We start from the raw sequence: 27,057 nt of genomic DNA, 5'->3' as shown, positions 1-27,057 counted from the left end.
AACAGAAAGTACAGCACCAGTGATGGTTGTGGCCTTAGACTGGATGTTGGTAAGTCGGTAAAGTGATTTAAATTATTAATTCTCCATACTTCAGGAATGTAAAGCATGATATCAGTTTATTAATCAGAGGTCTCTCACTGTCTTTCCTTGTTCTAATGTTTGTCTTGCTCTTGCATAACAAGCCTCCAGTGAAACCCTCACTACCTTAATCAAGAGTTGCCTGCACACAACATTTGAACTGTTAACTCTCAACTCCTAACTGTGGAGTACTCAGGAGACGTTATTGACTCAAGATCCTACTGGAACCAGCTGTTTTTGGCAGTGTTTTTGGGTTACTGCAATCACCTATCAACAGTCCATCACTTACCAGAACTGGCACAGAAATGGGTTCCTCATTGCAGTAAAAGAAACTGAAGCCTATGAAAGCACTTGTTTCCTTTTACTGACGTTATCCCTTGCTCTGTCAGAGCCTTGTGAACATCATGAGTTTTTTAAACTCTTAAAAAATAATTACAGAACACAACACAACCACATTTACCCACCATCCTTATGGTCAGAGATTCTGGAGGACTGAAAATGGGAACACAGGTGCAGCAGTGTATTTGGGGTGGCTGTTTTCTACCCAGCTGCCACAGCAGAACCCGGGAGGACGCTGCCTGTGACTGTGCCTTTGTCACCTGGGCAGTAACTGGCAGCACAGCAGCACCAAGGGAATGGGGAACAGCTCCTCAGGCTCAGCAGGGCTGGGTGGCAGAGAGGCAGAGAGCTGCTCAAACACAGGGGAAGAGAACTCACTGTGTAACTCTCAGGTCAGGCAGGGCAGTGAGTGATAAATTTGGACAACTCCAGGGTCAAGCGACCTCTGAGCAGAACTTTTTGGAATAATAATTTTGGTCAAAAGTACTGAAGCTCTGCCCAAAACTCCTTTCAGAGTCCAGGTTCTCATCTACATCTGGGTTACTATAACATCTTTGGTCTCAAATTCTGCTGCTAGAGAATGGAATTTGTATAATGTCTTGAAAACACAAAAGCCTCAGCTCTGCAGCTGAAGGACTTTTCAGTCCAGTCATCACAGAAACCAGTCTGAGGTACTGGGGTTACTCTTACAAGGAAGTAAATAGTTGTTAGCATCATAGCTCCTCACCATCAGAAAAATTACTGGTATATTGACTAAATAAAGTTATCTTTGACTCTATTAAAAGTCTTACTTTGAAAACCAGATTACATTGTACAAAAGTCCTTCAGACATCTCCTCATGCCTCCAGTTGAATTACTGCTACCAAAATATTTAGTCATGATGTCTCCTGCCTTACCAACCATGTTCCCTGTCTGTACCCTACTGAGAATTGAATGCTTTATCACTTTCCAAACCTTAAAATTCACAGATCCTGGTCCTCCATATCAGTTACATCTACCATACCTTTGGTCTGATGCTCCCATATCCCAGCTGGCACCTCAGACATCTGGAGCTGCAGACAAGCCATGGCTGTACCTTCCAGCTCCATGGTCCTTTCCCTCTGGAGCTAGCCATAAATTAAATAACAGGCATGTAAGAATGATTTAAACACGTGCAATTATCCTTTTTGTAACTCAACAAAATATTACATCTCACACTACCAAAAATCAATTAAAGCCATAGAGGGGTGTGATCACTCTTCATTTAAAGCTCAGGAGACTGCCATGTTTCCATACACTCTTAATGCCACTAAGTCTGAGAGTTTTTAATCACTATTGCAGTGATACAAAATTCAGTGCATCTCTGTGCTACAGACCACACACAGAACAGGCCTGGAGAACAGCACAGGTCACCTGTGTGCTGGTCTTGATCAGAAGCAGCACATTCAGAGAGCTTCTACCAAAAATGCTTGAGGGTTTTTATTAGTGTTCAGGATCATAATGGATATTCCTTGTCAACTGCCAAGGTTGAAGCTTTCTGTGCTCTAGCTTGCACAAAATTATTTTGAAAGTTTAAATCAGAATGGCTGCAATTTCAAAAAAAATGTACCTAGGCAGAAAGACAAGTGGCTTTCCTCACATGGAGAAACACCTACTCTTTTGAGACAGTCTATTATCTTCCTGCTTTATCTGAAGTTAAGCAGAAGGCTGGCTCCAGCATAATACTGAGTATCATCTGGTGCAGAAAAGGATTTGAGGAGGAGAAATAAGGGAGGTAGAGAGACAAGATGAGAACATCATTAAGCAATAGGTAAAACAAAGACGCCAAAAGTCAAGGGTGCATAAGGGTGACGTGAAAGACACGGGAGCAGAGAGAGTGGCGGTGGCAGAGGGAAGTGTAACAGAGAGCAGGAATCGCAGGAGAGGAGGGTTAGCAGAGGAAAGGGAGTTTTTTGACACAACACTCTGCATTCAGCGGCAGCCCCGTTTCTGGCGCCGCGCTGCCAAACTCCGCTGGCGCACGGCGAGCCCGGAGCGCGCTCCTGCCTGCCCTGGGCACGGCGGCACCGCCGCCTGCAGGCGGCCCGCCGCAACTGCAGCCGGGCACAGCGCGGGCACAGCGCGGGCACAGGGCACGCAGAGCTGCCCTCCCTCGGAAACCCAGCCCGGGCACAGCTCCGCTCCCCCGGCAAACCCAGCCCGGGCACAGCTCCGCTCCCTCGGGAAACCCAGCCCGGGCACAGCTGCCCTCCCTCGGGAACCCAGCCCGGGCACAGCTCCGCTCCCCCGGCAAACCCAGCCCGGGCACAGCTCCGCTCCCCCGGCAAACCCAGCCCGGGCACAGCTCCGCTCCCTCGGGAAACCCAGCCCGGGCACAGCTGCCCTCCCTCGGGAACCCAGCCCGGGCACAGCTCCGCTCCCCCGGCAAACCCAGCCCGGGCACAGCTCCGCTCCCTCGGGAAACCCAGCCCGGGCACAGCAAACCCAGCCCGGGCAGAGCTGCCCTCCCTCGGAAACCCAGCCCGGGCACAGCTCCGCTCCCTCGGCAAACCCAGCCCGGGCACAGCTCCGCTCTCTCGGCAACCCAGCCCGGGCAGAGCTGACCTCCCCCGGGAAACCCAGCCCGGGCACAGCTCCGCTCTCTCGGCAACCCAGCCCGGGCACAGCTGCCCTCCCTCGGCAAACCCAGCCCGGGCACAGCTCCGCTCTCTCGGCAAACCCAGCCCGGGCAGAGCTGCCCACCCTCGGAAACCCAGCCCGGCACCCGCAGGAAGGGCTGCGCCACACGGACACGGACTCCCTGCCTAAAGGACATTCACGCACCCGCAGGAAGGGCTGCGCCACACGGACTCCCTGCCTAAAGGACATGCATTGTGTGCTGCAAGGCCTTGTGAAGCCTCTGAGCTGCAGAGCATGGCACAGGGCACAGCACCCAGCAGCACTCTGACAACGCCGGCCGTCCCAGCAGAGTGCCAGTGTCACACACACAGAGGATGAAATGTCCCCAAATGCACGGTGACTGATGCAGGGGAACCTCACCCCAAAGAACCCACACTACAAGCGATATCAGGCACTGCTAGGGTTGATCCAGGCCTAACAGTATAATGGAATAAGTTACTCAAATGTTAGGCAAGCTTGGGCTTTAACTTAGAAGTTCGTGATTATACAAGGCAATTTACAAAATTTAATTTCTTCAGAAATATTAATTTAGCTTCATGACATCCCAGTGAAATGTAAATTATTGTATTTATATTATCCAAGACAAAACTTCAGGCAATAATTCTAATACAGTACTGGGCTTGACTGCAAGTCCTCTAAGGATGTTTACCAATGTCCTCCTTGGTTTCATCCTTCCTCTTCTACTTCTGGTTTTTATACTGAAAAAAAAAAAAAAAAAGAAATTTTTTTTTGTGGAAAAGAGCACATAACTAAGTAAAAGTTAATACCAACAAGGATTTACAACTCTTCTTCATGATCCACATAAATTTGTGTCCATTTTCTTTAAGTTAGATTGAAATTTGGTAGGTTTTCCCTTTGCAGTATAAAACAATAAATCAGGCACGGTTATTGACTAGATTGTACCTGCTGGGATTTGGTTACTGCTAAAATATCATAATCTGGGACTAATCCGTGCTCACCCCTGTAACAATTCTCATTTGGATTTCATGGACCGGCAGAGAGAAGGACTTAACAGTCACTTAGTAAATTAAATCACAGGTATTTAGAGAGAAAGTTGAACTTTTGACTTGTTTCATTATACACCATGTTAAGGTATCACACTCCCCGGCCAGACTGAAATCCCAGGAAGCACGGGTGACTCTCAGATTCTGATGGAAACCATCCTCATTCTTCCATCTGAGAAACCAGTGTGACAGCACAGATCCACTGGGTGACAGCTGTGCACAGGCAAAGCACCACAGCTTTGCCACTGTGTGGTCTGCCCCGATCTCTGCAGACACGGGCAAGGTCTGAGGAAAAGCAACAGCAGTTCTGGAAGTTCAAGTAAATTGTCTGAGGATAGATGCTGTTAGGAAAGCAGATGATGCACAGCAAGATGTGGCTTGCAAAATGCTGTATTTTAATTTTTTCTCCTATAATAGAGTGATACTAGCCACCACTGCTATTTAATAGAATTTTTCACAGAAACAAAGACTTACACAGAGACTAACCTAAATTGTTACTGGTTCTGAAAAAACTCCACCATTAGTTTATACTGACTAAGAGAATTTTTAAACAAAAAACGTCAATCAGAGATCCCTCCTGCCTGGGTATTTCCTTTCACCAGACACTTCAACATCCAGGACAACAATTCGCTATTCAGAACTTGCTTTCCAATGTTTTCTTCTTTGTTCTGAACTGGAACCAAAATGCAGCACTTACTTTATTCATCACCCAGTCAGCATCTTCAATGGCTCTCTTAATGATCTGCTGGATTCGCTCAGGATCGTCTTCATCAGCATGGACTTTGAAACTCTGCAACATTCCAAGTGTCACTGACTTGTCAACACAACAGTTGTCAAAATAAAGGTAGCACTTAAATCTCAGAAAAATATTTGTTGCATATAAACTGATGGTCTAAAAAGGTAAAACTACATATTGTAACACCTGGCCATAACAAATCTGGTCATATGGAATTTCATGTTAAGTGTCTTACTCCTTTCATACATCAACAACAAAAACCCCAGAGAACTTCAATTCGGAACAATTTAAATTGTCTGGTATGTTAAAACTAGAAAGAGGACAACGGGTATGATCAAAGGCATGAAATTACTTCCATATGAAGAATAGAATACGAACAGTCAGATGAGATTTCCCCCAGTGGGGGGTATATAAACGACTGACATGGAACCAGTAGGTTTCACCATATGTGTTTATGGGATGGAGTAAGTAATGACTGCTCACTCTCTTGACTAACACAAGAATTAGAGATGAAAGCCAAGAAAAGCAGGTTCCAGATTCAAAGCAAACAAAAACAAACGGTCCTTCACACACTCCCCCTGCAACCGTGCAGAGGCACCAAGGTCTCCAGGCTGCAGGAGAGCCCAGCGCTCACCTGGCGGATGGCGTGCCGGTAGTGCTGCTGGACGGGGCCCGCGGGCAGGCGGCGGCAGCAGCGCAGCAGGTACCGGTACAGCTGCACCGAGCTGCGCACCTCGGGCAGCGGGGACATGGCCGGGCCGCCGGGCTCGCCAACACACGGCAAGCCGCCGGGAGCGTTACCGACAGCGCGGGTTACAGCAGCAGCCAGAGCAGGGCCGGCACACTGAGGCTCGGCAGCAGAACCTGCAGAAACCCCAGAAAAACCCCAGCGTGAAATGAGTGAGAGCTTGCTGGGTTTCTGGACAGACGGGGTGGCTGTACTGCTCAAGGGAGCAAAGCACAAAGTGCGGAGCATCCCCCGTGATGGGGACAGCCCCGTGGGCCACAGTGCTTTACAGGCAGACTGCCAGGGTGGGTGACTTTCGGTGAGTACCCAAACCTGTGTCACAGCCAGGATCCTGGAAGTCCTTCAAACTTCAGTGCTTTCCTCGAGCATCCCGAGGAGTTCATCCACACGGTGTCTTTTTAGAATAAGGACGCTCACAATGGCTACAAATGGCGCTGGAATTTAACAGTATTTCCTATTTTGTCATTCTGTCAAGAATTTCAAGGCTTCACCTGGAAACAACATGGATAAATAAAGGAGAAGAGAGAAAGAAACATTGTTAGGTCTGAAATCTTACATGTATTGGTAATAGCAACAGGAAAAGAACAAATCTACCAAGTTTCACTTCCATAACTATATTTACATGTCGTAACAGTAAGTCCATCCAAGTCCTATAAAGTGCTAATCAAAGACTGTAAATGCCTTGTCATTTAACAGATGGTTGCCATCTGCAAAGAACTAAATTAGCATTGGGAAAAAGGCACTTTTTACATCATTACTCTTAAGAATAAAGATAATAAATAAACAACTGAATAATGAAGTAGGTGCATGCCATTGCTTTAGCACTCATGATACCTACTCGTTATTTGAAATAATTTTTTCCTTTTTCTTAAGTAATTTAAGTCCTTTAGCCAAATGTATTTCAGAGTACACCACGGCAGCTATTACATGCCTGGGCTGTGTATTTGCACAGACTAAATCTTGTTGCAGTGGGGAAATTCTCCTCTCTATGCACCTATAAATGTCCATCATAATGGGATCCAAATACCACCAAGCTTCAACACGTTCATCTCTTGTTTTCTTCCTATGTTTTTTTCTGCAAAATACCCTTTTCTCTTTGCAGTGAAACCTATGCTGGGCATTAAATCCATGCATTTTTGGTTTGGATTCATTTCACTTTGGCACTCAGGCAGGGGAGGTGATTACACGGCCGACACTCAGCCGGGAGATCCCAGATTCCCCTTCAAGCAGCAGAAAGACAAGCAGCTCCAAAATGTGACTCCTAACATATAGACTGAGTTATTCCCTGCCCTTCTCTCCATGAGAGAGAGAAGTTTTTATCATCCACTACAGAAAACTGGAACATGTAGTTGGATTCAAATTGATCTGAACCTAAATTTAACTTTGCACACAAGTTTTTTTGGCTATATTCTTGGCTGGTAAGAATTTGTATAATTCCCCTGACCCTAAGAACCCAACCCTGCATTTCACATATTCCCACTTAATACACTGAAACATCCCAAAATTCAATACAGATCCCAAAATACACTTTGGGACCAGAGCCAATTTGTGAAGTTGTTTCTAGGCTTTGATGTGTAAACTCATCATATGTCACTGTGCTCTAATTAAACCTAAGTGGTGCAATAGATTTCCTGTCACAAATGCAAAGATCCCTCTTGTGCTGGGACTGTCCAGGACAGCTTGCTCCAGCACACAGAAAAGCAGCTCTGGGAGAGAGGAAGGAACCAGTCATGGAAACATATGGATATGGAAAGATGAAGCTGATCAATAGAATTGAAAATGTTTCACTATAGATAATTAGGAATTTTCCACTGCAGTAATTTTTCATAGGAAAATGATGAGCTGTTGAATTCAAATTGTGTGACAAATACATTTGCATGGATGAATTTTTTTCATCCTTTGCCTTTCATAAATACTGGACTTTCTAAAAGGTTTGAAGATGGAAATTTTCACCCCACCTATTATCCTATGAGGCTCTCATATACAAATTAAAAAACCAAACCACCTGAGTTCTGCCAGATTCACAGCTCCAAAAATGCTACAAATGCTGCAATGTGGACAAGCTTCACAGGGAAGTTTATCACCAAAGATCTATGTTTTTCTTAGGATGTAACTTCATCCACTGAAATCTTCACTGGAAATCTACCACAACACATGGGAAACTTCATAGCTGTTTTGGTAAAGTGGCTATTTAATAAGAAATAATCTCAAGATCTGCCCATTGTTAAGTTCTAAGATACTGGTGCCCTGTACAAGCACACCTGGCAACAGGTAATGCTACACCCTGCTCTTGTGCACCCCGATGCACTGGAGAATCTGCACAGCCTCTCCTGTGATTTGCCCCTTCCTCGGCACAAAAAGGACAATGAAGCACAGTAAGAATCTGCACTGTTGCCTTTTGTTCAGAAAACATCTCCCCTCGAATCCCACAAATGTTACCAGTTTTATCTGCCACGCAAAAAACCCTCAACTTCACAAAATCTGGCTAAAATCCTGACTAATAATGTAAATCTCCCTGTGATAACTTAAATATCGTGCACAGCACAACAAACAAACTATCTACACCAAGAACTGTTGAGTCAGAAATAAAATAATCCGCTAATTGTGCTTTTCTGGAATGGATGACTGTATAATGTCCTAATCAGAAGGCTGAAATCACATTTGCATTTAGATAAAGCCCCGTTCACAAAGAGACAAGTATAAAAGGAGACACTGAGACTATTGTGGCATTTCTCTGCATTGCATAATCATTTACATTCCTGATAATGATATTCAGATAGTGAAGCAAAGGCTGACCAAAGCCAATTAATCTTCTCTCTGCATTAGCAGGTTTGGCAATTGACCCCGTGCACAGCAGAACCCTGATGAAGCTGACACTATGCCACTGCTCTCAGTTTACTTTTTTTTCTGCTATTGTGGTTTTCAAGCAAATCCCCACAGTTCAACAGTCATGATCCCAATCCCTCCGAAGTAGTTAAACAGCCACCAAAGCTGGGCTCCAGAGACTAGAAGTGTTAATTAAAGGACTGCAAGAGTTACCTGAGCTGTTGCTGTTTACAGGTTGGCTCCTCCTTCCTGCTCAGCCCTCTTTCCCCAGTATACTGGCTAGAGATGTGTTTTACTACTTTGAAGTATTACACCCTCAGAAGTCTTGACTCAGGAATTTATGATTCCCCATCCTCGCCAAACCTCGCGATCTCAGGAAAAATAAGAATACCAAAATAACAAAGAAATCCGAAGCCTTTTGAAACCTCTTTAACCACAAAACATCTTAGTTCATGTTGTGACATCAGTCCAGGAAGGCACCCAAGTGGACTGCTGCTACCCAGAAGGTTCCTCCTCTTTGGTCACATCCATCCTCCCTGCCAGGTGTCCCAGACCGAGGCCTGTGGGTCCGGGGCAGGGAGAGGGGCTCTGCTGGCCCAGGCACAGCAGCCAGTGTCTGTCTGTCCATCCGTCCCTGCCTGCTCACAGGCACGGAGAGCCCTGCAGCCCCAGCCCTGCCGTGCGGGTGAGCACGGACAATGCTGCATCGCTCCCAGCAGCCGCGCCGGCTCTCGCCGAGACCGCGGCTTTGATGTGATCGCTTCTGACGCTTTTGTCCTTTCCAAACACGGGCTGCAAAGTCCCCTCGCAGGAGTGATGGTAGCCAGGCCTGCTCTCTTCTATTTCTGCTCCTCTCCCCTTTGTGCTTGGATGGATGCACGAGGCAGAAGCAATGTCAGGTGGCTCTGCGGAACAATTTGGGGGGCACAGCCCTGCGGTGTAAAGTTTGCTTTGCACAATATTTGTAGAGCACATGAAGGGTTAAGAACTGGCAAATGACAGATCTGAAGATTTCTTTGTTGACAAGGAACCACCACTGCTTGGACACCCTTCATGCAGTCCTACAGCATCAGGATCAGGCCTAATGCTATTCAACAATGTCACCAGTTTAGAAATATAAAACATAATAAATTATAAACATAATATAAATACAAAATATAGAATTGTAATTGATAAAACTGGAGAATGACAAAGAGTGCTAGAGCTGGGCATAATGACTACTTGTATAAATTAACCAAAGCCACAGGGCAGATGTCTTACCTTACAGCCTGGTTTGGTATCACACAGCACAGACATGCAATACTGCAAATAAAACACTCAGGCTTTTGCAATCCTACACCAATGAGGAAACATGCTGCCCATGCTGAGGCCAGATTACCTTGTTCTGTATAATTAATAAGCATGATCAGACTAACTAGAGTAGCATTCTTTGGTGCATACTCACTAGTGAGGACAGGAACCTTCCTGGTTTAGGTGCAATTCAAACTTCTCCACATTTTTCTCCTGAAAATGATTCTCCCAGCTTAAAGGAAATTCTGAAAGGCACAGTCTCAAAAGAACTTTTTCTTCTCAGCTCTGAATTGCTCAGTTCAACTGCTGTTAAAATTAATTTTGTTCACAGTGGCCAAATCTGTACGTATTTACCTTTGGGATCATGCCTGAATAGGAATTGAGTTATCAACTTTAAGCCAAAATTGCCTGTTCATTCCTTTCTTGTAAATATTGTATTTTTAAATGATCCATTGCTTAGTTCCAGTTCAGCAATTGTGATTTTCCCAACTACTTCATGTCAGTTAGTGCAACAGCTTTCTGGCTGAGGTTGTATCACCTTCTGAAACATCCAACTGGGCACCAAATAAGCTGCCACAACTGCTCTTCACAGACAGATACCCAGTTGGCAGCATAAGGCATGGAAGAGCCTTTGAAGAGCAAAACCATGCAGTCTGATTAATGACCACATTAACTCTGTGGACTATGGCTCAGACAAGCATGGGAAGAACAGTAAGTCTTACCTAACGTTTTGTAGTGGTTTCTCACTGTTCAGGAAGGACAGAAATTGGTTAAAGTTTATTTTACCATTGTTCTTTAACACATGCTTACTTTGCTCAGGCAATTCAACTGTATCATTTTTTCAAGAAAAAGTCAAGACAGTAAAACAAGGAGCTGTCAGTGCAGAAAGAGCTCCTCTTAGGAAAGTACAAGAGTTGACAAACTCGTAAAGGTGGAGAGTCAGAATTTCAAACAGCAAAAGAAGTCACTGTGATCCACACTATTAATTTAAAAACATTTGGTTTTTTAAACCAAAAATACCTAACATACTCCTCTGAGCCTTCCTTTAGTGCAAACATCCCATCCAGCCTACAAGGGAATAAACCCTGTGCAGTGTGACCTCTCCTTTTCCTGCTGCCCCAGCACATCCCTTCCAGCCCTGGCTGTGCCCATAATCCCTGGATGGTGACGATGGGGCTCGTGCCCTGCCCTGGGATCTACACCTCATCCTGGAGTTGTCCTTCCCAACTCACATCATCCTTCACAGCAGTGTCAGGAACAACTCAATGTCTATTATTCCAAATCCACACCTGCCGAAATCTAGCATCTGCCAATCCTTCACTCTCAATCACAGTAATAATCTGAGCCAACCCCTTTCCTGGCATAAACCCTGTCTGTGGTGGAATTAAACCATGGATGAATTTGAGCCACCACATCCTGAGCACAATCCACGTTCCTGGGAGCAGTGTTTATAAGCAGCAGTATTACAGGACGTGTAAGTCTGGGAGCCTTTAGCCTCTTAGGGGGATCGGCCCAGCTCACTAATCAGGGATTGTTTCCATACCAACAGCTAATCAGGGGCAGATCCTGCCATGTCTTGGGACACTTCTGAGCTCTTAAAGCCACAGCTCAAGTTTTCCCCAAAACTTCAGTGTCACTCTCCAAGACCTAGTCTAGCTCAAAGGCAATCTGAGGAAAAGGAAGATGTGGGCAGTGAGAAGAGAACCCCCAGGAGATTTGCTCTCGGGGGTACAGGGCTCACTCGTGACTGATTACACACAACACACAACTCTACTGAGTAACTGCACTCATTTAGAGCTCTGGCAGAGGTGAAGGGGGGTGAGAGAGAACTCTTGAACTCTTTTCCCTTTGCATTTATCAATACTCACCTGAGTGAATGAGCCTGGCAGGACAATTCTGAGTGGCAAAAGCGTTTGATGGAAATGGAGCTGCCTTAGGTTTCACCCCTGATTCTGGTTTGTTTACATTTGGTGAAACCTCAGGAAAAGGGGGATAAAAGCTTTGGTTCAATTGAAGTCCTGGTGGTAACCTCCAGTGCTAATAATTAACTCAATTATGCTGAATTAATTTGATATAATTATCGGTGATGAAGCAGAGACAGCGACCCAGAGAAACTTTGAGAGACAGGAAGAACAGTAGTCTTAACAATACAAAATACCCTATAAATAGCATCTTTTTTTTCCCCCAAACTGAGTCAAAGACACAAAATGAGTTATTACAGTCATCTGGCTTCACTCAACCCTCCAAATTACCCCTGTACCCAGACAAATAGCTGTGAAATCCAGCAAGTGCACTAGAATTACAGCAGGCCCTGACGAATTTGACATAGCACTCAGCACAAGCGTCTGTCCCCATCCAATTACCTAAACAATGAAGATTTAATAATACATTTAAGAGATCCACAATGCTTCTCCTTTAACTGAAGATGTTAATTAAGAACACTGTTCTGTTGTAGTGTTGTCAGTTGGGTGGTTTTTTTTGAGGAACAATCTGGAGGATGCTGCTTATGGAGTATTTTCATTTGATCTGCAGTTTTTATCTAGGATTTTCAGACTTATTCAGTTCAAAACAAACAAACCCCAACTATAAAAATCAAACATCTATCTTTTTCCTCCCCCATTTAATATATCTGTGATTTGCTTTGAAAGAGTATTACAGAAATGCCTTCCTTGCTATGAAAATACACACATTTTTACTGAGGGTTTTTTAATGCTTATGTGTTTAAAAAGAAAAGAAAATGCCAGTGGAAGCAAAAATCAGATGTGATTAAGTCTTGGGAAGTGGGTTAAATGGCAATGAAATCCAAGGAATTCTATGCAAATTAATGCTGGAAGCAGCACCAGAACGTCTCAGGCCTGTGCCCTGCTGCCTCCCCCTGCAGGAAGCAGCCCTGGCTGGTTCCAGGGTCAGACAAAGCCTTCAGCACCCCGAGCCCAGCAGGGCAGAGCAGTCCAGAGCCCCAAGGCTGCCCCTGCCCCGGGCAGGACAGAGCCCCAAGGCTGTCCCTGCAGCCTGGGCAGGACAGAGCCCCAAGGCTGTCCCTGCAGCCCGGGCAGGACAGAGCCCCACACGCTGCAGGTGGGGCTGGAAAGCCCCAGGTAAACTTTCCTTGCCTTCTTCCCCTCCAGTGGCACTGTGTGCCTGGATTTAGCACTACGGTTAGGACTTTCCTCTTGTAAGGAATTTAACAACTGGCAGCAGCACTCACACGTTTTACAGTCCTGCAGGAGCAGTGACACCCAGCCATGCAGACCTGGGTGCCTTTGCTCTCTGGCTTCAGCCTGAAATGCTGCTTGACTCACCCCTGTCACCATGCTGTAAATACACAAGCTCCCAAGCTTCTACCACATTTTCATTATCCTTGGTGACAAGAATAAAAATATTACCTCTGTCATCACCAATTGCTTCTGAGGAGAGATTCCAAGTGCTTAGATGTAAGAAATGAATAATATTTTTCCAATTTGCTAAGTAGGTGCTGCTCACACACCCCCAGATCACTTCCTCCCTGAGTTCTGCTGGTTCTCAAACACAGCTGATCTTTCAGAACTCGATTTAATTGCCACCAGGCTCTGATCAGACTCATCAGTTCAAAGCAAGCTCCATTACATCCATAATTTATGCATTTGATTTCAACAGATCCTTTTATGCCCAATACTGAGGGGGCAAAAAGCGTTTTAACAGGGGCAAAAAGCGTTCTCCATGAGGAAGATGCTAATGTTTTCTAAAGAAAAAGTTTTAAAAAATATTATTTCTGCAGAGACACTACATTTTAAAGTGGTGTGAGGGATTTTTCAAAGGCTCTGACACTTATCTGGACAGCCACTCAAATTTTGTCTGTGCCTCTTTCCTACAGTCTTTCGTTTAGAGAGGCGAGTTATTGCCGCATGGGGAGACACCCTCGGGAAAGGGCAGGCACAGGCTGGAGGGAAGCACAGCTCCCTCCTTCGGGCAGCACACAGCATGGAGCTGTGGGCTTGCAGAGCCCCAGTGCACCTCGTGCCCATCTGACACAGCGGGGTGTCTGCGCAAGTGAGGAGCGCAGCATTCCCGCCTGCCAGCCCCCCGCCGCCCCCAGAACTCCCTCTGCCCACCCCAGCCCTGCTCTGCCGTCACAGCCTTCATTTTCCCTTTCATGGGTTTTTGCTTGAAAAAGCATCACTGCCTCGATTGTCTATTTTCAGCCTGTATTTAAGAAAACCCTTTGGTTCCATTTGTAGCCACATCCTGTCTCAGCCTCCCACTCTTTTTGTTCCTAAATATAAGGCTGATGCAATTTGATGTGACATGACAAAATAGCACATTTGCATTGGCAGAAACTTTCTCTCAGCAGCAGTAATTAAAGGGAGTAGATGAGACATTGCTGAAATTGGTGTTTATTTAGCCTGGAAATAAAAGGCTTCAAGATGTCTTGAGAGGGATGTTCAAGTGTGTCACGACCAAGAAACTCATCAATGAGTGCCACCTTCTACAGGCTTCCTTTCTGACAAAGAAATGGTCACTCAAACAATGTCATTGATTTAAAGAGGTAAAAAAAGAAATCAGAGTTCTGTACACCATACTCCTAACCTGTGAAAATTATTTCATGCGTTTCTTGGGATTATAAATAGTACCAGGACACTTGTGGTTACATGTAAGATAAGGCCAGTCAGTCTCTAACTTAGAGCACAGGCTCTCTCAACATAAGAAGAAAACCAAGATCTCATTGACCACAGTGAGAATTAGGCACTTAAATACATGAATTTTTGATCTGAGATGCAACAGCAGAGGACAGGTACTCACCTTCACCTACAACACAGACTTTTATTAATTGCTGAAGACAGAAATCCAGAAACAGCAGCCTGAATCCTGTAAGTTCAACAGGATTCACACTACAGATTAAAGTTCATCTACAAAACTCATGAAATAATTTACTGTGCCTAGTTTTGCTGAACAGATGCATAGCAAATACCTGACAGGGTCAGGTAATGTCAGCTTTCTGTACTCTGTTCCATTATTGATGACAGCAGTAGAACACAGTAGTGGAAGAAGAGAAATATTTAGAAGTTGTGGGGGTTTTCTTGATATTTAGAAGGTAAATTTAGTTTACTTAATCCATATGAAGCATTCAGGGAAAGGTCTGGTAGCTGTTCCACAGGCCACAGGATTTAGCAGACATAATATGGTTTCAAGTGAAACTTCCTGCTCAGGAGCATCTTCCCTCTCCTTGTGCACACAAGGCTATTCTTTCAAACCCATCTGTGATCAGCTCAAAACCGGCAGCCCACGTTTTGAGCAGGCTCGTTTCCATCCTAACACAGATGGCACCAAGAACAGGGCAGGCCAGAAAAAAATCAGTTTGCATATTATGCTTCAGTTTTTATGGGTCAGATTACCATTCAAAGCCATCAAAATGGCAACCCATATGTGATGTGTCTGCCATCGGAACTGAAGTGATACACCACCAAAATCTTAACGGCATTTCATTAACCATTGCTCATTAACCATTGACTAAACTCTGATATTTAAAAGTAAAGACATTTTCTTTCCCAAGAATTTTTTTACTCTGACAGATCAATAAAATTGCTTTGGTGAGTCAATAAGGAAAAGACATTTTGCCGTCTTCATCCCTGAACAACTGCATCGGCACGGCTCTCTTGGCAGAAGGGAGCTCGGCTTCTATGCCAAAAATTCGCTTCCTCCGTGAGCCAGGTGCAGATGTTGGCTATGTCATCTGTTCCAACTTCTTTGTTCTACAAGCCAGAAAATTGTTCCCACAGCTTTGGGGAGAAAATGGGGATCTGAAGAGCTCTTTGCATGCTTTCATTGGTGTAAGAATATCAGATGTTTTTAAGACACCCTCGCAGAAATAAGAAATGTGTCATTCCCCCCACTTGTGACCATTAACCCACAGAGAACCGTGTCCTATGGATACCAAAGGGATGCTGCAACAAGGTCAAAGCCATGGCATTCTGTTCCCAGTCTCCTACTCACCCTCTGCCTCCCTGCAGTGCCAGCTACAGCCCATTGCCTGCTCTAGGGAGGGCATTGTCCCAGATGCTCCAAAGACTCTGCTGCCTCAGGGTCAGGTTTAAAGTGGGCAGGCCTCTTCTGGGAGAAGTCTATTGAATAGTAAAAGGTATTGGAAACACCCCGCTATGTTATCATGGCACCTGGAACTCAACTGCCATGCTGACTGACAGCCAGGGCCACCACTCTGTGTCACTGCCAATGGGAACATTCTTCATTCACAAGTTTTTCAGCCCTCTAGCCTCTCTACGTGATATTTTGGTCAATGCTGATACTTCAGGTGCATATTCTCAACCAGATACAAGACACACAATGAAAAATTCACTTACAGCATCCACAGTAGAGGAACTTTAATTATCTTCACAGATTAGGCCTGTCCAAGTCCAGAAGTAAGCAAGAGATCTGCAGAGAGAATCAATTTTCATTATCTGTTTCTCCTCAACTCACTCCTTGAAGTGCCATTAATAAAGAAGTGCTGAGAAGCCCATCCACAGCTCAATTTATCCCTATGGGAGCTTTCACTTTTGTCTGACCAGTCACATCAGACGTGAATGTATGGCTTCAACATGAACAGGTGGTTGCTTTCAGTCATCTACTCCAAAAAGCTTTAAAAAATATACCCTACAAAAAGATTTAAGCAGAGAGAGAACTGACCCTTCAATATTTCCTGATAAGAGTTGCTGGAGGTAAGAACGCATTTGCCTCCTTTAAAGAACCACAGTTTCTCACACTGAGAACTCTACAATGACATAATAATCACTTTACAGTATTCTCCATACAAAAAACTGCTTTGGATCCAGGCAATAACAGACAGCACACAAGAAACTGCTTTTTCTCAAATACACGACTGTACAGTGAGTAAAGCAAAGCAACTCCTTCTCTAAAGCCAACACTAATTTGTTTATTTAGAATCTCTCCTAAGTTTGTTCAAGTCAAGCAAACAAATTTCTCTGGCTATCCAAAGACATCTGGATCAGGTTTTATCTCAGATCCTGTCACAGAGACTTTCAAAAACTACTTAAAACAAAAGTCCTGGAAGATAACAATGACAGAGACTCTGAACTGATCTGTTTTGCCTCCCTTTGAAAGATACAAGTCTTTGAAAAATCTAAGGCAAAACTCTCAAGCACATTTACAAACACATGGATCAAAGACAGCTGTTGCCACAGAGGATTTTTTTTCCCCCCAAGTATTTAATAGTAGCAGAACTTGGTGACATATGATGATTGACAACAGCTTGGGATGTTCAAGTTTTGGTATCTAATGTCAGCACTTGTATTTGCCCTCTGAAGGCCATATCAAGATGCTCACAGGCAGACTTACTGGAACAGGCAATGTGAAACAGGAACCCAGAAGAACAGATTCAACTTTAAAAGCTCATCCTGAGTCCACTGACACTTTCTAGCTGTGGTATAAGAACTAAACACCAAAAGCTGCCTTATTTTAATCCATCACCTAAATTTTCCTTTCTGAGAGCAGAGGACCTCTGATAAAGATCTTGGCCGAGTGCAGCAGAGAACTCCTCTCATTAGCATTGTTAATTAGCACTGAACAGATACACCTGCAGTTAGCTATCCCACCAGGATTCACCACGCCCTTTCAGAAGTGCAGTCCTCCTCTGTTAACTCATAGTGTAATACCCAGAGAGCAACACAATTAACTTCTCCTTAGGCTGGTATTCAAACCAGCAGTTACTTCCATAATTTGCTTAGCAGAGCATCAAGCACCTGGGCTCAGAAAGCTTTCCAAACCTACTCCAAATACACCCAGCTGAGCTTTGGGAACACAATAAAACAGGATCAGTTGCTCTGTTTCATTGTTCAGTGACAAACAGTGCTTAAGGTCTAACTTGAATTTCCACTTAGTGTCTTTTAAAGAAAAGCTCATGTCAAAGGTGAGGTTCCTTTGTGCTGCCAAAGTGTGTAAAGAGCACTGATGTAAATGTGAATTACACCCCTGACACGGTTACTAACTGGTATAAGTTAGTTAAAGCCAATAATCTCCAACTTGCTGCCCTGTTTTTATCTACTAAAAGCCCAGTGCCTTCTTGTGATCCTCCAGTGCAAAGCTGACCTGCACTCAATCCCTTCTGTGCATCAGACTGGTGACAAGATTTCTGCATGTTTGTATGCCACCTTCCAACAGCTGCAGCCTTGAACAATGGCTGCATGATACTGTTGATTTCATATAACCTTTCAAAACAAATCATAAAAATTCTAGTGTGCCCCTAAAACATCTTTCAGAAAAACAGGCTTACTTTCCACGCACAGCCGTATTTCCAAGCAAAACTTGGGAGCCCATGTTCATTCACATCTATGATGCAGCAACAATATTGCTGTTCAATTTCTTACTTATCCTGTATCATACATGCTCATCATATCCAAAAGGAATACAGAAATGCTACCTGTAAAGTCTTTACACTTTAATAAAGTGACTTCTAATAATTTACTGAAGATAAACAGGTATAAATCTGCTGTTTCTAGCATGCTAAAACTTATTTATCCATTTGTCTTTATGGAAATTTGTTTCAGTGGGCAAAGACCAAAGCCACACACACACTCACATTATTTTTCAGAGGGCTGCTGCCAATGTTTGTTCATGGAGTGATGAATCCATTTATTGCATTACATCCCTGTCTCAGTGTGCCACAACTCTGCTTCCCACTGGTGTGAGAACAGGACCAGGAGCAGAATCAACTGCCCTGCTCACACCTTTCCTCCCCAGCACAAACTGGTCGGCTTCTACTGGGAGAAACATTTCCATAACAATCTGACCAGACTTCTCCCTCGTTTGTTTGCAGTGAAAGAGTTAATATCTGTGACCCAAATATGGAGACCCATTTTAAACTTGCTGAAAATTGCTTTTTAATCCTAGCTCTCGAGGATTTCCTTTGAAACCATCTGCCATGCACGCTGGGTACTCTTTCCCTGTATATATGCAGGATTACTATAATATGGATTCTTTTGTGTAACTTAATACATTTCAGCATATTAAAAAATTAGTTGAAATTTCCATTCTTTTCTGATTTCAAGTGCCATAAAAATGACTGTAGAAGTCAAAACCATTGACTAGTTCATGGCAAAGCCAGCACCCATATTTATCTTATTTACTGCAGTATTTACCTCGCAATTCTAATATTTAGTCAGTCTGACACTGGCTGGGTTTAAGGGACAGTTATGAGTTATTAGTATAACTAATGCACATGCTTCAAATCAAGTTCAAGAATTTTGCTGAATAGGAATGGATTTAATCACGTGCTTTACCATGCTTAAATTTCCCATGCTTACTTTCAAGTCTGCAAGACACAACACCATAATGATTAGAGATCAGAAAATGTTTCCCAATATTATTTCAAATCTATTGCCAAGTTTTTTCCATTTTCTTGCTATGAACCTTTATGCAATTGTATTTTTATAGTACATATACTGAAGAGAAAGAAAAACATCACACTTGTAAATAAACTGAATTTTAAGACTGGCACATGCAACTATGTATATTTTTGCAAATATCCAAGACTTAAACTAGAGAAAGTATATTGCTTACTGTCACAATAATCACAGCCAGAGTGATTGAAAATAGCAAACATTCAGCAAGCTAGATTTAGAATCAATTTATTGAATCAGTCTATAAAGAAAAAAAAAAATCTAAATCCCAGCACAATTATCAAGCATCTTCAGAGTGAAATACTTTTAAAAAATGTGATTTCCCTGCAAATATTCTGAGAACAGAAAATAAAGAGAATTATTTGCATAGGTTTAATCACATAATGTGACACTGATATTTCAGGAGCCAGACAGCTGACAGCCTGTGAACTTCTTTGTTCCACATAAACACATCTCAGAGCACCAAAGCTGTGCTGGGCTTCCCGAGCAGCCCTGGGTGCTCGCTCACACGATTCATTTCACAGCCAGTCACCCAAGAGCTAATGCAAGTGAGCGGCAGTGCAGAATCCCCCTCCAAAGCAAAGGGAGGATCCCACTCCCTTTGATGCCTTTTCCCTGGAAAGGAGCTGTGTTAGATGGGATGAAAGAATACACACGATAGATCTACACATGCAGATGCTGGAAGAATGCAGAGAGGAAAAAACAAGCAAGTAATTTTGTTTCAGCAGTAACAGATGTTGAAGCATCATCCTGCAGACGTTACTTTTAATACAATACCACTCATAAAGTGAGGGGGGAGGACAGAATAAATGCCCAATTACCCAGTTTTTTTAGGGTTTCCATTTTAATGAGCTTCCTAGATGATTCTGTCCTTTTAATTTTCCTCCTCCAATAATCCTATCAAGTTAGTTTTGTCTAAAACATCAGCAAAAAGAAAATCAGCTGTCTAACAAAATCCTAAAATTGCTGGTAGCAGGTTCTTTAAAATGACACCTTATACATCATTTACTTCTGTATAAATGCAGAGCAATTCCCAAGATCCTACAGCACTGCTGGGATTAGACTTGAGTGACTGAAAACAGCCTCATGTCCCGACACATCTGCTAATGGGAAACGGATAGAAACAGACTAACAGTGCAGTGGCATTTGCAGATAGATCAGTGCTGAAAAAACAACCAAACGCAGAACAAATAGATTAAAGCCACCTTTCTGTGGCTAAGGGAGGGATTAGGGGAAGCCGGGCCTGCATTCCAGCTGCAGACTAACCTGCTTTCCTGCCAGACCGCATCTGCCACTCCCGTTCCCAGCAGCGCAGTGACTCCTCACTCCTCACCTGCCACCTGGGCAGCCGCGCGAGGAGCTGCTGACCCGGGGGGGCACAGAGAGCACACAGAGCCCACCAGGCAGCACAGGCCCAAGAGAGCCCTGCACACCCACAGAGAGCACACAGAGCCCACACACATCCCCGAGCCCACCAGGCAGCACAGGCCCAAGAGAGCCCTGCACACCCTCAGAGAGCACAGAGAGCACACAGAGCCCACCAGGCAGCACAGGCCCAAGAGAGCCCTGCCCCCAACACCCCCAGAGCTCCCTGGGACCCCAGAGATCCCCCCTGACACCCCCAGAGCTCCCTGGGACCCCAGAGATCCCCCCTGACACCCCCAGAGCTCCCTGGGACCCCAGAGCTCCCCCCTGACACCCCCAGAGCTCCCTGGGACCCCCAGAGATCCCTGACACCCTGCACACCCTCTGCAGGGAAGCAGTGCCCGGCCTCGCAGGCAAGGACAGGGCAAGCACGAGCAAGAGCTGCAGTGATGGCACCCATCTAAACAAAAAAAAGTAAAGAGAAACCCCCAACAGCCATAACTGTTTACACAGCAGCTTTTTACAACCCACTGGTCCCCCAATACCACAGGAATTAGTGATGCAGAACTAATTGATACAAATCTCCTGAGGGGAGAGTTGCTGCTGGTTATCTCAAGATGAGAAATTTAGTCCAGAAGGATAAATTGGACAGACAGCTGAAAAGCTTTAGTTCTCCTGGTAGGAAAGGAATTGATCTGGTAAAGAAAACCCTTAAAGAGATATTATTATGTCAAAAAAACAGGACTAGGAAAAACATTAGTAGTCTTAGGACAACTGAGAAACCTCTGAAAACTGTGTTTATATCAGTAGAGCTAATTATTCCCACCTTCACACAAAAGATGAAAAACTAAGATGTCAAAACTTTAACATTTCTCCTAGTTAAACTTATGTTATGAATATAATTATGAAACAGCTATAAAAATCCCTGTTCTTCAATTAGAGATTTAATTTTTGCATCTAGTATTTTTACTTATCAATTCCCCTTCCACCAAGTTGAAGAAAAACAGAAGTATTCAGATATTCACAGGCATGTAAAAGATTCTACTCATGATTCTGGCAAAAGGTTTTAGCAGACTTTTCTGGATTAATTTTACTGCCCAAACCCTCAAATCCATCCATTACAATAATTTTTTTGACAAACAAAATAACAACAGTTCATGTGCACGTCACATGGGCAGCCTGCATTTTTTGCTCCAAAGTGCACATATGCAAGATAGACTTTCTTAAAAACATCTGATTTCAAGGACAGGATCATGTAGCAACAACACAACAATGAATTCTCAAAATGCACCTGCAACCCGTGGAGCATTGGCTCATCAAGCTGTGGGACTTCAGACGTGAGCCCTGCGCTGTGCTCAGGGACAATGGACTGTCACCATCCCTGCTGCTGTGTTCTGCTGCTGGGCCAGTGCTCTCCTGAGGCTGCCAGGGAATCAAACACCCCAAACCAGCTGAGGGTGGAAAAATCTCAGCAAGAGCTCCTAAACTAGCCAGATTCTCCATGTACAACCAATGCCTGTTGTCTGTCTGACCACAGAGGCAGAGCTTCCATCACCTGAACCAGTGACTCCAAAATTCCATGGAAGGGAAGATTTCCAAAGCTGCTATCTTCCTTGGACAACAGGACTGAATCCAGACAGGAACTGAACTGCATGGTGTGACCCAATGCTGAGTTCAGCCTACCCAGGCTGTGGCACACCTCACCAGCTGAGAATCTCTGCTCTCCACAGGGGCCACAGCCCCCTTAGGGTAATTCAGAGCACCTCTACTCAACTTGTGGCTTGGCATTATTTCAGCTACCAGTTTACTTCAGGAACAGTGGATCATGGAGAACAAGGTCAATCAGCATGTCACATATTTAAACAAGCAGCAAACAGCAATGCAACTCTTGGAAAAAAACATAAAAATACCATCACACATGAGATTAAAATCATGCATTGCTTTTTGCCTGGAGGAAAAGGAAGTAGCCTGCTTCTATCCCCTCTCCAAAACCCATCATTTAGGGATGCTGCTCGCACAAGGACAAGTGCCTTGTGGTGATGCTTTCAATTCTGCACCTTCTAGGGAAGATAACACACTGTGGAGCTATTTTAAGAACATCTCATTCACAAAGGTCTCCAATTCCGTCTTCAGAGACAGAGACTATTTTCTTGCTGCTGCAACATCTTTACTGGCTTGACATTTGCTTCAGAGGGAATTCATTTGCTGTTCCAACATCAGAATGGAGCAAGAGCAGCTGCCAGGAGAGGAATAAAAGGAAACACTGTCGACAAAGAGCAGCAGGGTCATTTCTGGTGCAAAGGAAAATAGAACAGAGAGAACCGCAGAACTGACACTTTCTCCAGAAAGCAGCAGGGGATAAAGATGTCCCCTCTGCCTCCTGCAACTGGTGTTTAGGAAGGGACTAAACAATCAGGCTTAAGTTTGTAAATGACTAATTATTACAAAAACCAACTGTAAGCCCCTAAGCATTCCCACTTAAAGCCAAGTTCACGCTTAAATGCTGCAGTCAGCAGAGAACTCAGCGTGTCCTTCAGAGCTCTCCCAAGAAAACACTTCTGGTTAGAAAGCTCTCCTGTTGGCCTGACTGACAGCCTCACCATAGGTCACCTGCTTGGTTGGATTACTCGATTCTTTTCCCTCTATCTTATTAAAGTGAGGGATTTGTTCCTCATTCCACAAGACAAGCAGATCCTGCCCTCCTCCTAGATGAAGGAATATTGCCATCCCTTCAAAAGTTAAGACAGAAACCTTTATACACAACCAAAGCTAAAACAAAATATTCCTTCCACTGCTTCTCTCTGAATTTTATTAATGGAGGAATTTATTCTTTTCCAGTTTCATGGAGAAAAGGTTTTAAAGACAAAAACTCAGGAAAATGATTCCTTGCAAAGAAAAGGGCTAACACACTCCAACAGCAATTTTAATCCCTTGATATTTCATGTATATGCTTATTCTGTTGCACGTTAGGATCACAGTTTATTTGGAGCGTGGTATTTATCTGACTAACCAAACCTGCTCAGATTCACAGGCATGAGCACCATGTTTCTGACACCTTAAGGGCTCCAGCATCAGGATTTATGAATTAAATATTTCCAGGGTGTTACAGAACACTGAGGACTGTATCTGCAGAGTGTTATATCAGGGTATGTGTGGGCTTGTCAAACACCCACATGATAAATTATCAATAGTGCAGCTCAGAGCACCCCTTTTGTGGATCAGAGACAAATCTGTGCATTTTATTATGCTTTGTTCCACTTAATGTTATTTTTTTCTGCATTAAAGGTTCACAAAACCCCTACATGCCTAAATGCTGAAGGACATTCATACACAACACATGATCAAAAGACTTATTCTAACATTTCAAGTCCTGTTTTCAAAGCTAGTTCATGTGGGACAAGAAAAAAATGCTGACAAGTTATGTCTGGAACTGGACAACTACATTTTATATTGTTCAAGATGATACAATCTTTTGTGTAGAATTTTAAGTTTTAAACACTGCTGAGGAGCATTAAAGAAACAGGGCTAGCTGATTACAAAGTGTCTGCCATCCCTTGAGTGTGTGCAGAGCACTGTCAAAGGGACTGTACCCCTGCAAACCAAGTGTCAAATCCGAGAGGAAAACAAATCTCTCAAGAGTCAGAAAAGACTGAACTCGAAGCTGTGCATTTTCAGAAATGAACAAGTGTGAGCCCTGTTTCTGATGCACAGGATTGACTTGTACATGCAGTAACAGACCTCTGCCGAGGAAACAAAGGGTCTAGTAGGCGAGCACTTTGCAAGTTCCATCTTTTCCTTACTACCATTCTGTTTTTCCTTACACATACTTCCCTATGAATCAACCCCAGATCTTGTCCTCCTTAACTTTCACAGCATGGACAGCCCAAGAGCAGTTGTACTGAGAGCTCTTAAGTTTCACAGTGTGACAGAGGCCAGGGACACCAGTTGAGAGTGCTTGAGAACCCAGTGTGCAAGGCAGATACACTGGTTAGGGTGGGCCACCCAAGGCTGGCACCTGACAGAACTCCATATGGGCACCAAGATAAGTGAGTGCATCCCTCCCCAGGCTTCACCTCACTGAGCAGGGCTGCTGCAGCTTCCCAGGGCAAATAGAACAACACGGCTGCAGCGTTTAGTGCATCTGAAATCAATAAAGTGGGTCCCAGATTTTATGAACACTTTACAGATGGAAGCTGGGGAGTGAGGTTTGGAGTGATCTGGTCAAGGACCGTCAGGAAACACGTGCCAGTGCCAGGACTGCAAACCCTGCACTCCTCCTGCTGCTGAGAATCCACCGACATGACAGCATCTAACAACACTTTCATGGTACTTCTAAGGCAAGACACTTATTTACCCAGTAAAGTACCTAACTGAACAAACAGCTAAGGTGACACTGTGTGCTTAGACTTGAATAATGGCACTGAGACACTGACCTGCAAATTCACCGAGAACCCAGCTTCCCATACACACTATTAAGCCACTGCTCCCTTTTACTACTTGAAGAGAAAAAGAAAAGTCCATAATGAAAATGTGTGGGAGAGTTTTAAAAGCCTTCTAGTACTGCCAGCACAGCCCTATGCCCTTCTGTAGCAGCTTCCTTCCTTCTCTCCCCAGAGCCTGAGGGGAACAGAAAGCAGGAGAACCCTTGGGGTGTGCTGTGTTCAGACCCAGCTTGTTATCAGCTTCAACAGAAACCTCAACCACACAGCTGCAAATGTGAGTTCTAAGCAAGTATTCTGTCTCTTCTTCCAACAGGTAATATAAAATGGCTGTAAACCAAAATTTGCTTGCTTATTATTTTTGCGGTCTCTGTTTTTAAAATGGTGACATGACAGCAAAACTCTGATATAATTGCAGACTGGACTATTAGTAACCATATTTCCAGGGATACACAGGGATATATATCCTGTGTATGGGTTGCTTTAACAAAGGAACCCATCTTCAGTCCGGCAAGCCTTTTCTTGATTACATTCTCAAAGAGCAGGCAAAAATTACGCAAACCCCATTGTTATAAAGTATCCCCAAAGCATCAAACCCATTCCTGCAAAGATTTTGCAGAGTTTTGGGAATCAGAGCAGGCTGTCACATTCAGGCTCTCTCTTCCTCCCCGCGCAGAGGAGCCCGATGCTGTCCGGTTTCCAGAGACGAACAGAAAGGACAGATGACAGGACCGCACCTTCAGGGCTGTTTGCCTGCCCGCACAGGAGCCAGGGCCAGCGAAGGAGAGGCTGTGAGCCCCTCCCAGCACAGCAGGAGCAGACCCCCGGCAGTCCCTGCCTGCCTCTGCACAGTTACCTGAAGGAACCTCCTCATCATCCTCATCACCCTCACGGTAATTTAACTCTACCACCACGGGAAAGGCTCCAGTAACCTGGGAGAGTTTTCCTGAGGTAAAACTATTAATCAGATATGATTAATATTCACATGAGAAAATGGAAGGTGTTAAAACTGTCGAGTTCTTACCCACCCCTGTGTTTTAGGGAACACTGGTGCCTTACCCAAAGACACTGCAGTCCCCGAGCATGCAGATTCATAGCGTGAGGGAACCAGAACAACCACCAAAGAACATTTCGGTCCTGGTTAACACGTACCTCGCGGAGAGCCCCTGAGCGCGTTCTGAGCACGCTGAAGGGAGCCTCGCAGAGACTGCCGCGGGCAGCGCTGCTGCTGGGAGCATCCACAGCCTCTCACCAGCGCTTTATTTCCCTCTCCTGCCAAGGGGAGCTCACGCACGGCACGACATGGTGCCACCGCCTGCTGCCACAGCCCAGGGGCCCCGCTGCCAGCCCCGCATTTGCGGCTCTCCAGTCCTCAGGGACTGGGAAAACAGGGCCCCAAACCCCACAGACCGCCACGCCCTTCGCGGGCAGCCCCCGTGCTGTGGGACCCGAGGGCACCGTGACCCGGGCGGCAGCAGAGCGGGCACAGAGGGAGCCGCTGGCGGGCAGTGGGAGGGCACAAGGACACGCCGGGAGCCGGCGCGGCGCCGCTGCCCGCCCTCACCGCGCCTGGCACCGCGCTGCCCGCCGCCCCCTCAGCGCCCACAGCGACCCCGCGCGCGCCGCGTCCTCACCTCACCCCGCCCCGGGACGCTATTGGCTCCGTCCGCCGCCCGTCAGCGGATCTCCTCCGCCCATTGGCCGTTTGCCGCCTGTGGGCGGGCGGAACGGCCGCTTCCTCATCCGTCACGCGGCGCCGCGCTCCGTGATTTGTGGGGCGCCTGCTCCTTCACCGCCCACCGGCTCCGTCCACTGGTGAGGAGAGCTGTCGGTCACGCCGCCGCCCCGCCTCCCAGTGCCATTGGCCCAGTAACCTCTTTTCGGGCTTTCGTTTCTCTTCATTGGCTAATTGGATTGGATGGGCCGCTGCGATTGGGCGAAAAGCGGGTCCCGGGGGCGGGACTTGGCTCAGGAGCAGTGTCCATTGGCCGGCGGCCCCCTGTGAGTGGCAGGAAGGTGAGGGAGGCGGGGCCGCCCGGGGTGAGGGTTGTGTGAGGTGAGGGAATCTCGCGGGGTCTCGGCGGCTCCGGGCGCGGCGGCGCGCGGTGATTGGCCAGCGGGGTCACGGGGGCGGTGCCGCGCCGTGGTTGGGGGGGGGCTCTGCACGGCCGCGCGCGGTGGGCGG

General features: G+C 45.4%; 1 protein-coding gene across 1 annotated transcript; it reads right to left on the bottom strand.

The window, feature by feature from the left end:
- Positions 1–3,519: 3,519 nt before the first annotated feature.
- Positions 3,520–26,498, bottom strand: LYRM9 (LYR motif containing 9). Its single transcript, XM_041425362.1, has 6 exons — positions 26,025–26,498; positions 16,015–16,087; positions 5,876–6,054; positions 5,450–5,679; positions 4,777–4,869; positions 3,520–3,773 (listed from the first exon to the last, which is right to left on the bottom strand). Exons 4-6 carry the CDS (start codon positions 5,564–5,566, stop codon positions 3,756–3,758), a joined length of 228 nt encoding a protein of 75 aa, XP_041281296.1. The 5' UTR covers positions 5,567–5,679; positions 5,876–6,054; positions 16,015–16,087; positions 26,025–26,498; the 3' UTR covers positions 3,520–3,755.
- Positions 26,499–27,057: the final 559 nt, after the last annotated feature.

The sequence above is a fragment of the Onychostruthus taczanowskii genome, unplaced genomic scaffold (assembly GCF_017590055.1).
Source record: "Onychostruthus taczanowskii isolate IOZ18803 unplaced genomic scaffold, ASM1759005v1 scaffold89, whole genome shotgun sequence".
Classification (NCBI taxonomy): Eukaryota; Metazoa; Chordata; class Aves; order Passeriformes; family Passeridae; genus Onychostruthus; species Onychostruthus taczanowskii.
The sequence above is the reverse complement of the archived record's forward strand: the minus strand, read 5'-3'. Positions and strand labels throughout refer to the sequence as shown.